This window comes from Geotrypetes seraphini, chromosome 8 (genome assembly GCF_902459505.1).
Source record: "Geotrypetes seraphini chromosome 8, aGeoSer1.1, whole genome shotgun sequence".
NCBI lineage: Eukaryota > Metazoa > Chordata > Amphibia > Gymnophiona > Dermophiidae > Geotrypetes > Geotrypetes seraphini.
The window spans coordinates 118,438,933-118,455,812 of record NC_047091.1 but is presented as its reverse complement, the minus strand read 5'-3'; the positions used below and the strand labels follow the sequence as shown (position 1 = coordinate 118,455,812).

Sequence of the window (16,880 nt, the reverse complement as noted above, 5' to 3'; positions counted from 1 at the left end):
TATAAACAACATTTTTAGTTTCACCTCCAGGAGCAAGAACATATAAATTCTTGGGTGAAGAGACCCCCCGAACATATCACCCCAGGTAGTGAGGGATCTGCATACCAAGTTTCGTTCAAATCGGTCAAGCCGTTTTTGAATTACTGTGAGAATGGCAGCTGTTTACATTTTTTCCATTGACATGAATGGGTGAAATCTGATTTTCTGTTTGTAGCTCCGCCCACGTGTGCAGGTGGGCCGAGAGACCCCCAGAACATATCACCCCAGGTAGTTGGAATTACTGTGAGAATGGCAGCTTTTTACATTTTTTCCATTGACATGAATGGGTGAAACCTGATGTTCTGTTTGTAGCTCCGCCCACGTGTGCAGGTGGGCCGCAAGACCCCCAGAACATATCACCCCAGGTAGTGAGGGATCTGCATACCAAGTTTCGTTCAAATCGGTCAAGCCGTTTTTGCGTGATCGCGGCACATACACACACACATACATACACACATACATACCTCCGATTTTATATATATAGATAGCTTTACTGTGTTTGCCAACCCCCACCCCCATTCTATAATTTTGTCTGCACATTTTTGCACTTAGTGATAAAATTGTGCATATAGATGATAGAATACAACCAGTCACGCGCACAACTGCACTTGGGGTGCAGTCATCAAAGGGCGCTACCGCGTCAGCGCGTGCTAGCTGTACAAGTGCGCGCTAAGTGCTAAAGACACCCATTATATTCCTATGGGCGTCTTTAGCATTTAGTGTGCGCTAATCATTAACGTGCTAACGTGGTAGCGCCTTTTCAGTTCCCTCCTTAGGTGTTATAATATAATGTTAGTGCCTAATGACTAATGGGGGAGGGGCCTGTGAGAGGGGGGGCAGGGACATGCCAAGCAGTTATGCACTAAGCTTTTCGAATACTGTCCGTTAAGTGCATAACTACTACATTTAGGAATGAGTCTGCAGTTATGAGCTTATGCTAGATAAGTCTTTGCAGCAAGCTATACTCATAACCGCAGACTTACAGGGTGCTAGTATTTTACAGCAGTAATTAATCACATACAGTACTTGCTGTTAGAGTTCACGCTTAGCTCACATTCTTTGAGAGACCTGTACAGAATTGACACCTCCTCCTCCCCCCCCAACCCGCCATATGCTATAGTGTACTGAATCCATTTGCAAAGCTTCTGCTAGGACTTGGGCATTCCTAGAGAGACATTACCCACTTCCCTATTTCCCCTCCCTTGCCCTTTCTCCCCATTGTTCCCCACATCTCTTAAGTTAATTCAACTTGTACGTCAACTCAACTTGTACTCCACTAATCTTTTGTAAACCACATAGAACTTAACGGTATTGCGGTATATAAACTGTTTTTATTATTATTATTACCTTAGCACAGAGAGCAGACCATCTCTCGGCAATCATAAACACCCAAGGTGCAGTTAAGCTCCAAGTAGTGTAAAGAGATCTGTGCTTTCTGATGTGATGGGAATGAACTGCTGGGAGTAGGATTATAGTACAAGCTAGAGCCAGGATCTCCCAGTACTCGCCAAAGACCTCTGTGTGTGTGAGTCGAGTGTACCAAAGTGCCCTCAGTAGCTGCAAAACAAAGCACCTCTCCCTCTCCTCATTCCAGAGAGAGAGAGTCTGTCTGGCTCATTCTTTTACCCTTACTTCACTGCTGGCTGCCATCACCTAGACTTGGCAGAGCCCAGGAATGGGTTCTTGGCAAAGTCAGGTTGCATCACATGGTGAGTGGAGAAAAGATTAGGGTGCTGCAATTAAACATATCCCCTTTCATTTCCTGCTCTCAAAAGAAAACAGCTCCAGCGTTATTTTGCTAGGTAGATAGGTAGTCGCTTATTTGGAGGTCAATCACGGCCAGTCCACGCAGCGTCCACAGAGGATGGTTTTCACAGTCAGGGTCAGCTCTCTGCAGGTAGCTCAGTGGTACTATTATGATCGGCCATGCAGAGGGACGGAAGCTAGGTTTGATTTCCAGCTGTCCTTAGGCTCTCCCATCTGGGTCATGGCTTGAGAACCCGAGGAGTCCCAATCTGTGAGCAATGCAACACCTTAGTGTAGAGTTACCAGATTTGATCACAGACTTCTTATACCCTATGCCCCCATTAGGACGCTCAGATCAAATGATCAACATTTATTAATAGTTTCCTCTCTTAAAATCATTAACACAAGTCAGCAATATATTTTTTTCACTCAAACGTGAAACTCCCTTCCCATTCACGAGAGGAACGTTTTTTTGACAGTTTCAAGAGCAAGTTAAAATGCTTTCTTTTTAAGGATGCTTTTGACCTCTGACTCTTCAAGCTAGGATAAGCCTTTAACTCTCGATCTCTGATTCCATATGTAAGGACAAGCTTCCAACTACAGGTACTCGTCAACTTACGACCGCAAGTGGTTCCGACTGACAAGTCGTAAGTTGAGCAGAACGTAAGTCGGCCTATGTTAAATTAAGGCAAGAATATTAGACTGAGTAATAATATTTTAATCATCTTAAAGTAATGAGTTAACATTTTCTTTCTTTCTAAGTCAAACTACAGTACAATTGTGGGAAAACATACAAAAATAAGAAATACATTGCAGTACATTTAATTCCTGGCACCACTGGTGCTTGGCTGCGGGTTGTCAATATCTCCTTCATCAGGCGAGGCTGCGGACAGGGTGATGGGTAGAGTTGCTCTTTTCATAAACATAGTGAGCTTCATCTGAATTGTTTGCTTTTTTTTCTCTTCATAAATTTCGCAATAAGGACAAAATGTGTTGCGTGCCATCCGTTCAATCCTCGCAAATCGTTCAATGTTTGGGTCCATGTCTTCAAAATGGGCGAGGAGTTTATTCAGTCGAGGCGCCATTTGTTGTGGCGCCTCATCCTCTTTGTCTTTGTCCAATTCTTTTATTTTTTCTTCTGCCACTCTTTCATCTTCTAATTCTATCAGCTCTTCATTCGTAAGTTCTCCTGATTTCCAGTCTAGCAACTCCTCAACATCTTCCATTTCACATTCCAATGAAAGGTCTTTTGACAGTTTCAGTATTTCTTCACGAACCTCATCAAGTTTTTGTTCACTGTTAAATCCAGCAAAGCGCTTAATACACTTCTTCCATATATCATTCATATACTTTTCGTTCACTGAGTCCCAAGCAGCAGCAAGATTTTTTATACACTTAAGAATATTATACTGTTTCCAATAGTCACGTAGTGATAGTTCAGGGTCGGCATCTATAGCAGCTATGGCTTGGGCGAAAGTCGTTCCGAGATAGTTTGCCTTCAAAGTAGCAATTGCCCCTTGGTTCATCGGTTGAATAAGTAGAGTAGTGTTTAGGGGCAAAAAAAAACCACATTCGCTTTGGGATAGAGATCAGCTAAGTGATGTGGATGTCTAGGCGCATTATTGAGCAACAGTAAAATTTTGAAGGGTATTCCTTTCTCCAAACAGTACTCACGCACGTGAGGAATAAAACAATTACTGTACCAATCCTCAAATAAAGCCTGATTCATCCAGGCATTACGGCTTGATCTATAATAAACTGGCAAAGTGTGCTTGTTCACATTCTTAAATACACATGGATTTTCAGTATGATAAATTGTGTGCTTTAAATCCTGGCATGTTTTTGGTTTCTTTGTGGATGTAAGTGCATCCTGGCATCCGCTTCCAATATAACCCTGTTTCATCCACATTAAAAATTTGCTCTGCGAGATAACCTTCAACCTTAATTATTTTGTCTAAACTATCAACATACTTATTAGCTCCTTCCTTATCTGCACTCGCTGCTTCTCGAGTCACCTGAACATTACGCAACTGGAATCTATTCTTAAACCTCTTAAACCAGCCAGTACTTGCCACAAATTATTGACTGTAGTCTTCTCCGGCACGTTCCTTTAAAGTCCCAAACAGACTTCTAGCCTTTGACTGTACGGTAAAGAAGCTTAAGGGCATCCGCTTGTGAATCTGATCTTCCATCCAAATGTTTAACAAGTTCTCCATTTCATGGATGGGCCCAGTACGTTGCTTCGTAATCACTGTTGACCGCAAAGGTGCAGAACCTTTCACAGCTTCACAAATTCTATTTTTGTCCTTCATAATAGTCGACACAGTAAAGTGTGATAACTTTATATCACATGCAATCGCATTCACTTTCTTTCCTCCTTTATACTGTTTTATTATCATCATTTTGGTGTCTAGATCTATGGCCTTTCTTTCCTTTTTGGAAGGCTGAGGAGTGGATAGAGACAATTTCCTCTTGGTAGTCATGTTAAGGGTACAAAATCACCAAAACAACAAGATGCAAACTCACATGGGGCAACACCCCATGTATGTTATTACGCTGCGTAGCGAGACTTGGGAGAACGGAAGACGTGTCGTAAAGTTGAACAGTCGTAACTTGCATAGGTCGTAAGTCAACGAGTACCTGTATCTTATTCCCACTCTATCACCTTTTCACTCTTCTTTTCTGTTTCTCCTCTTCTTTTTTCCAAACCCTACCTTATGTTTTTCCTCTACTCGTTTCTTTCCTATCTCATATTGTATTTCTCACCCCTCTTCCCCATTGGCATTGTAAGTCCTGTATGTTAAGTCTATGTCTCATATATTGTACTCCCGGAATGTTTTAAAACTTTTATCTTTGTTCATCGCTTGGAAGTATGATTAAGTGATTAATCAAATTTTAAATAAAACTTGAAACTTGTAGGAAAAAAATGAGGACACGTGGCTCCATCCCAATCTGCCCCCAGCCCCGCCCCCGCACAAACCTCATCTCTTCTTCCCTGAGTCCGGGCCACGTCTGAAGGGCCTTCGAGCATACATGGACATGACACATCATCACCCTACATCTATACGTGCTCGGAGGGCCTCCAAACTGCTGGGTTTTGGAAATCCGTCTGGACACCCGGACAGTCCTCTAAAAAGAGGACATCTCCAGGTTTTTCTGGATGTCTGGTATCCCTCCCTTAGTGGCTAGATTTAGGACCCATGATTGCAAGTTCTGGAAGGAGCCCTGGTGTAGTGATCAGATTACATATGGAATGGAGAACAGTACAGAACAAGTCATTTCTATACCGCATAACCGATAAGTTAAACAAATAATACAATTGCAAATGATGGCTTAGATAGCCACAGGCAGGCCGATTCTGTTGCTCGTCTCTGAGAGCGAAACATAAATGGGTCAATATTCAGCCACTGACGATCAGTGTTTTTTTAAGTGCTGACTGCCCACAATTATATTAGATTTGCATTTTCAATGCCAGGCCATGTCAGGTCACTGGCATTGCAAAATCCAAGTCTTCAGCACCACTGTAAAACCATTGGTAAGCAGGATGGGACAAGATCAGCCACAGACCAGATGGATCAGGGGCACTGCCAGCTGGCAGGAGGCAGGATAGGGTAAGGATCTTAGACTGGAAGCAGGTCCCCCAGAGACATAATCCAGAGGGAAGACCTGGAGTGCAGAGAGTGTATTTAAATGAGTTAATCAAGGAAATACTGCCACAAAAAGGCAGCAAGAGCAAACACAACCACTTTGAGCTGCATACGTGTGTTTGTGTGCACCTCTCTGTCAATGTGTGTTGCATGTCTGTGTGTGCGTTTCTGTGTACCTCTCTAGGGTGTGCTTCTGTAGAGATGTCAAGGGTGAGCCATCCCAAAGAGTGAGATTCACCACACTAAGGAGTGAAACTGAAAGCCAAAGAGTGAGATTTTTCACATGGTACATGCAGGGTATATATCTAATGATTTAAGTATAGTACTTAGGGTTACCAGATTTTACGTATGTAAAATCCGGATCCCTAGACCCACTCCCCCAGGCCCACCCAATTCTACCCATCCCCACCCCATCCTTGCCCCCTAAGCCTGCTTGTCTTGGTCAGAAGGGCATCTGTGCATACCTCTCCCTTCAGATCTAGTATCTGTCTCCTTCCTCTTTTCCTCCTTCCAGATCTGGTATCTGTCTCTTCTCCTTCCCCCCTGTTCTGGCATCTCTCTCTTCGCTCCCTTCCTCCTGTTCTTCCCTGGTCTTCCTTCTCAATTTATTTTCTGCCTCTGTCTAAATTCTTTTTTAATATTCAGTACTCAATTTCCCTCTTTCACTGTGTCTACCTATAGCTTGCCACCTCTTTCCCTCACCCCTTCCAGTAACTAACTCTATCCTCTTCTCTCAATCCTCCATGCACCCTTTTTTCTTTCTCCTCCCCACTTCCTTCCAGCATCTGCTCCCCCTGTCCCTCACACTTCCATTCAGCGGCTGTCCCTCCTCTCCCCCACACTTCCATTCAGTGTCTGTTTCCCTCTCTCTACCCCTTCCATCTACTGTTCACCCTCTGTCTTACCCCTTCCATTCACTGCCCTCTCTGCTCTTTCCATCCAGTGTCCGCCCTCTCTCTCTCTCTTCCATGTGGCATCTTCCCTCTTTCTATGGTCCTTCCATAAACTATCTATCCCCTTCCCCTTCTCTCCTTTGTACATGATTGATTTCTGCTCTGTCACCTCCATTTTTCTCTCTCTGTCACCACCCTCTCCCCTATGCTCTGGCATCTCTCTCTTCTTTCTTTTCTTCCCACTCCACGGTCTGGCATCATCCCTTCCCTGATTCCCTGGCATCTCTATCCTTTTCTTTTCTTCCATCTCTCCCTCCCCCTTCATGCTCTGACATCTCCTCCTTACTTTCCCCCTTCCTTTTCCCTTGGTCTGGCATACCTTCCTCCTTCCCTCCATGCCCTGGCATCTCTTCTTTCCTCCAAGCCCTGGCATCTCCTTTCATTCCCTCCCTCATCTTCCTTCTCCGTCCAGTTGGGTACAGCAACACTCTCCCCAATTCTCTCCCCCTCTACTCCCTTTCCTCCTTCTGTCACCCAAGGCCTGGTGTCCTGAACTTCATCAGGCAGCAGCAGCATTCACAATTCACTGCTGTTGCCGGGTTCAGGCTTTCCTCTCTGTCGGGTCCTGTCTTCATGAAAACAGGAAGTGGGCAGGACTCAGCAGAGAGGAAGGCCTGAAGCTGCCAACAGCAGCAAATTGTAAACGCTTCTGCTGCCCGAAGAAGGTAATGGCGTCAGGCCTTGGAGCACCCGAGGCAGATCGCTTCTCCCCCCTCCCAGCCGAACCCCTGCTGATCCTCCTATCTCTCCCTTCCATGCGAACCCTGCTGAGCCTCATCATCAGGGACGCGGCAGAGGGACTCACCAGCGGGAGAAAACCGCGAAGCAACCTGTTTAGCGTGCTGCGGCTGTCAACGCTGCTGGAGGTTTGTTGCTCAGTCATCTCGCTGGGAGGATCGGCAGAGTTCGCATGGGAGGGAGAGATAGGAGGGTTAGCAGGGCTCGAGCGATGATGCTGCCACTGCCAAATCCAGGCTGTGATCCCCTGTCCCATTGTCCCTACTCACAGCTTCGGGACGCCCTCTCTGAAAACGGAACATTTTGGCATCCCGAAGCTATGAGTGGGGACAACGGGACAGGGGATCTGAAAAAGGGACGATCCCGTTCAAAATGGGATGTATGGTCACCTTAGATATGGACCGTAAAAGAGAGAACAGAGCTGAAGTGAATGCAAGCTGGGCGGGGCATGGGCTGTGATACAAAAATAAGTGGGTGAGGGATGGGCTGAAGAAAGAGAAAGAGATGAGGACAGGGAGAGGAACTATGTGCTATTCAAAAAACAAGGGGCTTATAGGGGAGATAAGCTGAAAAAAGGGTTCTGAGAAGACAGGATCAGATTGGAGGGAAGAAGCATAAAGAGGTGAAAAAAAGGATGGATGTGGCAGGAGAATGAGACTAAAAAGAAAAACTAAGAACAAGCAACAAGATAATTTTTAGATTTTTGTGCTCCTGGTTTGAATTTATCAGCCCTTCCCCACAATTGAGTGAGCCCAAGATTCACTGGGTGGGAGATGTAATATTACTAATTGGGCTGGGCAAGTTTTGGATAGCTTCTGGTATCTGTTCTTTCCTTCTAACCTTGCAGTCACTGGGGATAAATAAGGATGAGTAAAGGGGAAGAGGTTGTGAAAGGATGGAATTCCATGAACTCAAAATCTCCCTTTTAAAACTTACTTTCTCTTGGCAGCTCTGATATTGAGAGGGGCTTAAGTCAGAGTGAACTGTGGGAGAATGGAGTGTAGCTTTACACACCACAGGAAGTAGAAATGGTGTGCCTAAAGAAGTAACACAGCAACAGGAAGAGGTGGCAATGGAAGTGTTGTGGGTCGGGAAAGGGACATACTGTCTCACAAACTGTGTGTTTCCTGGTTTGACTCCTTGGCTTTCTTCTTGCTTAATTGCTAAAGCCTTGCTCCCCTCTTTGCTCTAGGTAAAACTCTGCGACCACCTTCCAGGTGTCAACCTGGCTGTTGCTCAGGTTACAGCTTTTGTCTCTCGGCAGACAGAAAATGTTACCCAAGCAGAGGAAGTGGTTCCATGTGCAAGCTGTCTTCAGCTTGAATCCCAGTCATGAAGGAAGTACAGAAACTGAGAGAGAAGGTGGCAAGACTAAGAAACATCCGTGAGAATGAGAGGTACATTGATGAAATGCTTCATGAGACATCAAAGATTTTCAGGAGTGGGGAAGAAGAGGCTGTGCTGAGGGAAGATTCAAGGTTCCGTAATCTGGATTCTGAGGCGTCCATCTGCAGTCCATACATGATGTCCCGGAGAACTTCCTAAGACTCATCAAGCCTAATGACTATTATCCGAAGCTGCTCATCCATGTTGGAACTAATGATACTGCAAGGTACCTCTGAACATATCAAAACTGACTTTGTGGCTCTGAAAGAGAACGGGAAGCAGTCAGGTGCACAGGTATTCTCATCGATCCTCCCTGTCAAAGGTAAAGGCCAGGGCAGAGAAGCTCGCATCCTGGAGATGAATGCGTAGCTATGTGGATGGTATTGTCGATGATTTTCCAAGGACTGCTGAGCAGGGATGGTGTGTATCTATAAAGGAAAGGAAGAAGTGTCTTCAGCAGCAGACTGGCTAACCTACTGAAGAAGGCTTTAAACTAGAATCATTGGGGCAGGGTGATCAAAGCCCCCAGGTGGGTATAAATCCTCAGGTAAGTGAATCACTCAATACCTCTACACAAATAGGAACAGGGGAAATGTCTGAAAAGCAGTGTATACTAATGCTCGAAGTATGAGAAACAAGGTTCTGGATCTAGAAGCTGTGATGGAAAAGGCTGAGTTGGATTTAGTGGCAATCACAGAGATGTGGTTCATGGGGAACCATGACTGGGATATAGTTATACCAGGCTATAATATGTTCAGAAAAGACAGAAATAGGGATGGAGGAGTAGTAGACCCTGATCGATTTTCAGAGGGTTGTGTTCAATTAAAAGTAGACAAAGCGATGGGGCCAGATGGTGTACATTTGAGGGTGCTAAAGGAACTTAGGAAAGTTCTGATGGCTCTTTTCAATGCTTCTCTAGAGTCAGGAGTGGTACCGGAGGACTGGAGAAGGGTGGATGTGGTCCCTCTCCACAAAAGTGGAAGTAAGGAAGAAGTAGGGAATTACAGGCCTGTAAGTCTGACTTCTGTGGTAGGCAAATTAATGGAAATGCTTTACAACAGAGAATGGTGAAGTTTCTGGAATCTGGTGGATTACAGGACTGGAAGCACCATGGATTCGCTGAAGGTAGGTTTTGTCAGACAAATCTGATCAATTTCTTTGACTGGGTGACCAGAGAATTGGATAGAGAGCGTGTGCTAGATGTGGTGTATTTAGATTTTAGTAAAGACTTTGACAGTGTTCCACACAGACATCTAATAAATAAACTGAGTGCCCTTGGTAAGGACCCCAAATTAACAGATTGGGTCAGGAACTGGTTGAATGGAAGGCAATAGAGGGTAGTGGTCAATGGAGATCACTCTGAGGAAAGGATTGCTACCAGTGGTTTGCCTCAAGGTTTGGTTTTTGGGCCTGTTCTTTTTGACATTTTTGTAAGTGATATTGCTGAAGGGCTGTCAGGTAAGATTTGCCTCTTTGCGGATAATACCAAAATTTGAAATAGAGTAGACATCCCAGATGGTGTGAATAACATGAAGAAAGACTTAGCGAAGCTTGAAGAATGGTCTGAAATTTGGCATCTAAAATTTAATGATAAGAAATGCAAGGTCATGCATTTGGGCTGCAAAAACCTGAAGGAACGGGACAGTTCAGGGAATGAAGAACTTTTGTGCATGAAAGAGTATCGGGGCTTGGGTATGATAGTATGTGATGATTTAAGGTGGCCAAACAGGTTGAAAAGGTGTCAGCAAAACCTAAACGGATACTAGGGTACATAGGAAGAAGGAGGTTTTGATGCCCCTGTATAAGACTGTGGTGGGACTTCATTTCGAATACAGTGCTTCCACGGTCATTCACGGTCGGTGATTCGCAGTCCCAGTCATTCGCGGTATTTTCCGACTGCGAATGACCGGGCAGGAGAGGGCAGCTGGAGCACCAGCGAGTGAAGGAAATCTCTCACGGTATGCTCTGACTGCCTCTTCCTGCCCGGTCATTCGCAGCTCCTGATTGGTGAGGCCCAACTTTAGTGCAGGAAGAGGAGGTCGGAGCATACTGCAAGTGATTTCTTTCACTCGCAGGCACTCCGGCTGCTCTCTCTTGCCTCTCCTGCTGCCCTCTCCTGTCTCCCCCACTAAAAACCATATTCGCAGTTTTTCAAGATTCGCAGGGTTTCCTGGAACGGAACCCCTGCTAATGTCAGGGGAGTACTGTAATGTGTACAATTCTGGATACCGCACCTTCAAAAAGATATAAATAGGATGGAATTGGTCCAGAGGAAGGCTACCAAAATGGTTGATGGTCTTTATCTGAGGAAGACTGGGATGAAATGGGTTCTATTTCAATGCCTTTACTCTCCGTCAGGGTCCTCTGTAGTAGGTGATGCTGCTTCGTGTCTAGAGGGGCCCGGATGATCCGAATCTGGTGGAGGCCACTGATCTCAGGGAGAGCCTGACTGTGCGCAGGCGGTTTAAGTCCTCAGCACTTTTGGAGGTGATCATAGAATCCCTCCAGGAATTAAAGGTAGAGACTCCACAGACCTCTGCTACATAGTGCTCGCTTATGAGCAGCACAAAGGCACAAACCTCTTGTTTTCCCTCTCAAGACATTACCAAAATGCTCACGTATCATTGGATGGTCAAAGCCATGGTGAAGCTCTATGCAATGGATGTGGAATTTAACCAGTTTTTGTTCCTCCGAAAGTGGATTTACTGGTGGCACCCCTAGTGAGTGACACTTGGCATCTGTGTGCATGAACCTCTCTGTGTCAATGCATGTGCATGTCTATGTGTACCTCTCTATAGCAATGTGTGTGTGTGTGCATGTACACCTCTCTGTGTCGCTGCCTACATATGTGTTGACCTCTCTGTGTCAGTGCGTTAATGTGTGTGTGTCTGCCTCTCTGTAATAATGTGAGCGTATGTACCTCTCTGTGTCAATGCATACATGCATGTGTGTATGTATACTTTTCTGTCTCAATACGGGGGGGGTATACTTTTCTGTCTCTACATGTGTGTTATCACCTCTTTCTCAGTTTCTCTATGCAGCTCGCACTGTGGAATCTCTGCTTTGTCCAATGTGCCACCCACTTGACCTTGAGATGAGGCCCACTTGAGATATGTAGCGTAAAAATGTACCTAATTAGCTAACCCACCTTTTGGAAGCATTACAGAGCTATTTAGCGGTCATGAAATCACAATTTTAGACAACATGCACACAAGTGTAAATCATTGACATAGTGTCACATGTATGGATATCTGATCCTGTGGCCCATGCCTGAAAACACTGGGATGCCCCTGGTAGAATTGATCAGAAGCTCAGTTTGATGCTTGTGACTCCGTTCAGCTAGAATTTACAATGATCCTCAGTTCCCCTTTTACAAACCTAGCTTTTTGTAAGCAACGTTAGCTGTTTCTTTTGAAAAAAATGTATAATAGCAAAATTCTTTAAAATTATCGCAATGTATGCTCCGCATAATAGAAATATTCTACCCCCCTCCCCGGACAGGTCTTAATGCCTCATCTGGATTTATCACTCAAGCACACTGAGTAGTAAAGCACATACCCAAAGAGGATTTATTGTGTAAAGAATCATTCCCTAAGAATTCCCAGGAATCAGTGGTACCATTCCTCCTTCAAAATTCTAGCAGATGGCTTCATTAAAATTTCTGATAATTTTAAAAGGGTAAAACTGGCACAGGATTTAACTTGTGGGGTAAGGTTCACAGACTCAGTTTGAATTCAAGGAACCACCCAGAAAAACAGTGATTGTGCATATCCCGAGGGTGCATCCAGAACCCCACCCCCCAACCCATTAGTACCCTACTGGAATTCATACAGCAAAGAGTTGTCCGTCTTTTACCTAGAGCAGTGGTTCCCAATCCTGTCCTGGAGAACCACCAGCCAGTCAGGTTTTCAGGATAGCCTTAATGGGGCATGCCTGTCACCTCCATTATATGCAAATCTCTCTCAAGCATATTCATGTTGGGCTATCCCAAAAACCCAACTGGCTGGTGGTCCTTTAGCACAGGGTTTGGAACCACTGCCCTAGAGGCTCTTTCACAGGTTTGTGAGCTGGTGTGAGAGACTTTGACAGCAGCTGGAACGGAGGCAATGATGTCGTTATTATTGTTTGAAGCCTGTGCTAAAATCATCAGCTTATCTGGTCAAAGAAAAGAAGAGCCTGAACCAGAAAATCCATTCTTCTGTTTGGATTTCTACACCAGATTATTTCTGTCAGCATTGTTCCTTTTTCTTTTAGGCTCTTTGCTGAACCCCTTACCCCTTGCCTCTTCATGTGCCTTTTCTAGACTTTTGGTCCTTCCCCCATCTAAAATTTAGGTGATGCGTCCTTTACTGCTTTTCCTTTTGTATCCATCTTTCCCCTTTAGTGTGTCTTTTTGTTTGTCTCCTTTATTTAATTATGTTATGACCTTTGAAGCATTTGTGCAAGTGTGTTTCATTTTGCATAAACCGCCTAGGTACTTAGGCAGTATGTCAAATACAATAAACTTGAACTTGAAAGTCATGTCTGACCCTGCTATACACCAAAGGCTGGGCACACAGGGGGGGGGGGGCAAGGGTTGGTAGCATACTAGGCTTGAAGTCATACATATTTTAGAATAAATGATAACTTATCTAATCTAATCTTCTATTTGAGCGTCGCTCATACCTATACTGGCTTAAGGTGACTTAAAGAGAGGAGAGGGGAGAGAGTAGGGGGGTGGATAGGTAGGAGGGGAGAGGAAGTGAGGAAAGGGGATGGGTAAGAAGAGAAGGTGTGGGAGGGGAAGGGAGAGGAGGAGAGGATACAGGAAGATGCTTTCCAAAAATGATTTTGCAATTCAAAAATACCTGCATATAATGTAAGAGGTATGTAAACCACTTGGGTTGTATCGCAGAAAGGTGATATATGCCCACAAATGTGGCATAAAGAGGCTTTTCTTGCCAAACTCTTCCAATGTGCTATTTTTGAAACTTGTTTTCTAGATGGATGTCTATGGTGCTTGTCCACAGTACATGGCTTGGGTGGGACTAGGGCAGGCTTATTATTTGGACATTTTTCTGAAATAATGAAACATTTTAGAAAATGTCCAGAGCACAATTTGGACATTTGGGGCTAGACCTGTTTTAACAATGAGTAAGTGCCAAAAAGGTGCCCAAACTGATCAGATGACTACTGGTGGGAAGAAGGCATGACCCCCCCCCCCCACACACACACACGTACTCCCCCAGTGAGCACTAATCTCTTCCCACCTCCAACGATGTGAATAAAACAGTATATACCTGCCTGTTATGATGCTATGGCCAGTCCAATTAGAGCAGCAAGCAAGTCTCTGGAGTAGCCTGGTGGTCAGTGCAGTGGACTGCAGAGGAGGGAAGGCAATGGGGACTTGTATACTGCCTTTTTATGGCTTTGGCATTGGGGAGAGCACTGTGATTTGATCTCACAACCAATTCTACAAGTGAGCCACACCTTCCACCAGTGAGCCATAGCCCACTCTTATCTACTAGCAGTGGAGCGTATGAATCCACTAAAACCCACCCTAATTCCACTGTATTTATATATAGGTGACACCTGCAGACATAAGGGCTATTGGTGTGGTATATAGTTGGGTCCAGTAGGTTTTAGGTGGGTTCTGGAGGGCTCACCAAACATTATAAGGGGGTTATGGGGAGATTTGTACGTAGGCTTTTTTAGGTGAAGTTCACTGCAGTGCCCCGGAAGGTGCTCCACTGATCTGCTGGGGTGTCTGTGTGGCTAGTCTACTAAAACTGCTGGCCCCTCTTACATACATCCCATTGGCTTGTTTTGTGCATTTTTCTTTTGGACTTTTTTTTTTTTAATGGTTCAAAAAGATAGACACACATCTAAGAAATGGCCATTTTTTTTTTAAACAAAAAGACAGACATGTTTCTGTTTCGAAAATGGTCATGTTCGCTACTGGATTTTTGTGCTTCTTCCATGAAACGTCCAAACTCGGATTTGGACGTCATATCGAAAATGCCGCTCCAAATCAGTGACCTTTTCCTCCTTTACAATAACGATTCGGATCTGGCTGCAGGTTCCAAATCTGGCTGGAGGTTCCAAACCCAGGGAATGTATCTGCACCTAAGCTATCAAGATGAGAAACAGAGACCGGGACTGTGTTATATCCCTAATTACTGAGTTTCCCAAGCCTACTTCTTGCTTTTAAGAATGGAGATGGACAGTGGTGTAGTAGCCCCAGGTGCCATTTAGGTGGGGGTGCCAGCACCTTTCCTCCTCTCTGCCTCCCACTCCTTCCTACTCCTCCCCCACCGCACATGCGCCTTAAATCCTCCTCCCCCCCAATACCTCTAGCTCTTCACCAGCACAAGCAGCAGCTCCAACCTGCTGCTCACCCTGGACTCAGCACTCCCTCTGATGTCACTTCTGGCTCCTGCAACCAGGAAGTGACATCAGATGGAGAGTCAAGGCTGGTGTTGGCAGTAAGCTGGAGATGTTGCTCATGCCAAGGAAGTTAAAGAGGTAGGGAAGGAAAAGGGTGCATGTGTGCAATGGGTGGTGGGGAAGGAGTAGGAGATGGAGAAAAGGGTGGGAGGCGCCACCACCCCCGGGTGCCTCCCACTCTCGTTCTGCCCTCACTGGAGATGAATAAAGCCCTACTGTGCCTCCTCATTCCCTTCAGTCACAAAATGAAACAATGAAGCATAAAGGATGCCAAGAGATAAGGCGAGGACCACTGGATCTAACCCAGTCTGAAACCAAGAGAACTGTGGAACTGATGATCTTGAAATCTTTATTTGAATGAGGTGCAAATAAAAATCAAAATGAAACACAATATAAAACACAGTAAAGGTTTGTGGTATAGACCCGTGCTTCAGTCGTAAAAGACCTTCTTCCGTGGTCCGGTACTGCTATGAACCACAAATGAAGGATTGCAAAATGAGCAAAACAAGTTACTGTGTATGGGCTTACAAACTGCCTTTTACAATCCTTCATTTGTGGTTCATAGCAGTACCAGACCACAGAAGAAGATCTTTTAAGACCAAAACATGGTCTATACCACAAACCTGTTACTGTGTTTTAATATAGATCTTTGCTTGCAAAAGTATATGGAAATGATCGGAAGTTAGATGAGTGAACATGATGTGAAATTAAATGTTAACAAAATGGAGGTATGACTGGATGGAAGACCACAAACTGAAACTCAACCCAGACAAAACTAAATTCATCCTCCTAGAAAATAACAAAATCCCAACCATAACCAACTTAGAAATCAACTCTATCAATTACCCTTTGCAAACCACCCTAAAACTTCTAGGTATGACTATTGACAAAGGCTGCACCATGCAACCACAAATTAACAAAACAATACAGAAATCTTTCGCAGTTATGAGAAACCTTAGACAAGTCCAAAAATTCTTCAAAAAAACACAATTTCAGCTCCTAGTACAATTTCTAATCCTAAGTATCCTAGACTATTGCAACATCCTCTACCTCCCCTGCCCTGCAATAATGATTAAACAACTACAGACAATTCAGAATACAGCTCTGAGACTCGTCTATTCATTGAAAAAACATGATCACATTACTGAGGCATTCATCAATTCTCATTGGCTTCCAATCCAGGAAAGAATACAATTTAAATTCTACTGTATACTATTTAAAACTATAAATGGAGACAGCCCAACCTACCTAAACGACCGCCTCATCCAAACCACCTCTACCAGGCATAGAAAAACACCCCCCCCCCCCATTCACTTACCCCCCAATCAAAGAAGTAAAAAGGAAAAAACTATACAACGGACTACTGGCCATTCAGGCAGCGAAGATAGACAACCAAGTCTCCAACCTATTGACAACAACCCCAGACTACAAGATGTTCAGAAAGGAAATAAAAACTATACTCTTCAAGAAATCCCTTAATAAAGCTTAATACCATGATAAAGCTTAACCCCCCTCTTACCATCCCCTCCCTAACCCCAGATCCTACTTTTCCCTCTCTTGGAAACCTTCTCTGATCTAACGTTGTAACCCTTCTTCCATAACTCTTTTTGTAATCCGTTTTGAACCGAAAGGTAATGGCGGAATAGAAATCTGTAATGTAATGTAATGTAATGTAATGGTGGTGAAAGGCTGAAGAGATTAATTTTGAGTTGGAAAATGTGGTTGTTATGGGGAAAAGACTACCAGTAAAAAAGGAGATGACTTTCCTGGAGTGTGCTTAGATAGTTGTTTGACAATGGAAAGCCAAATCTTAAAAATAATCAGGGTGAGATACATGCAACTTCAAATGCTTTATAGATTGAAGCCAATATTACCAACATATGATTTCCATACTGTGGTTCAGACATTGATCCTGAGTAGGGTAGATTATTGTAATTCACTATAC

The 16,880-nt window shown here is 44.3% G+C and overlaps 1 protein-coding gene across 1 annotated transcript; it reads right to left on the bottom strand.

The window, feature by feature from the left end:
- Positions 1–3,863: 3,863 nt before the first annotated feature.
- On the bottom strand, positions 3,864–4,268 carry LOC117365509 (CENPB DNA-binding domain-containing protein 1-like). Its single transcript, XM_033955989.1, has one exon. The coding sequence runs from the start codon at positions 4,266–4,268 to the stop codon at positions 3,864–3,866; it is 405 nt and encodes a 134-aa protein (XP_033811880.1).
- Positions 4,269–16,880: the final 12,612 nt, after the last annotated feature.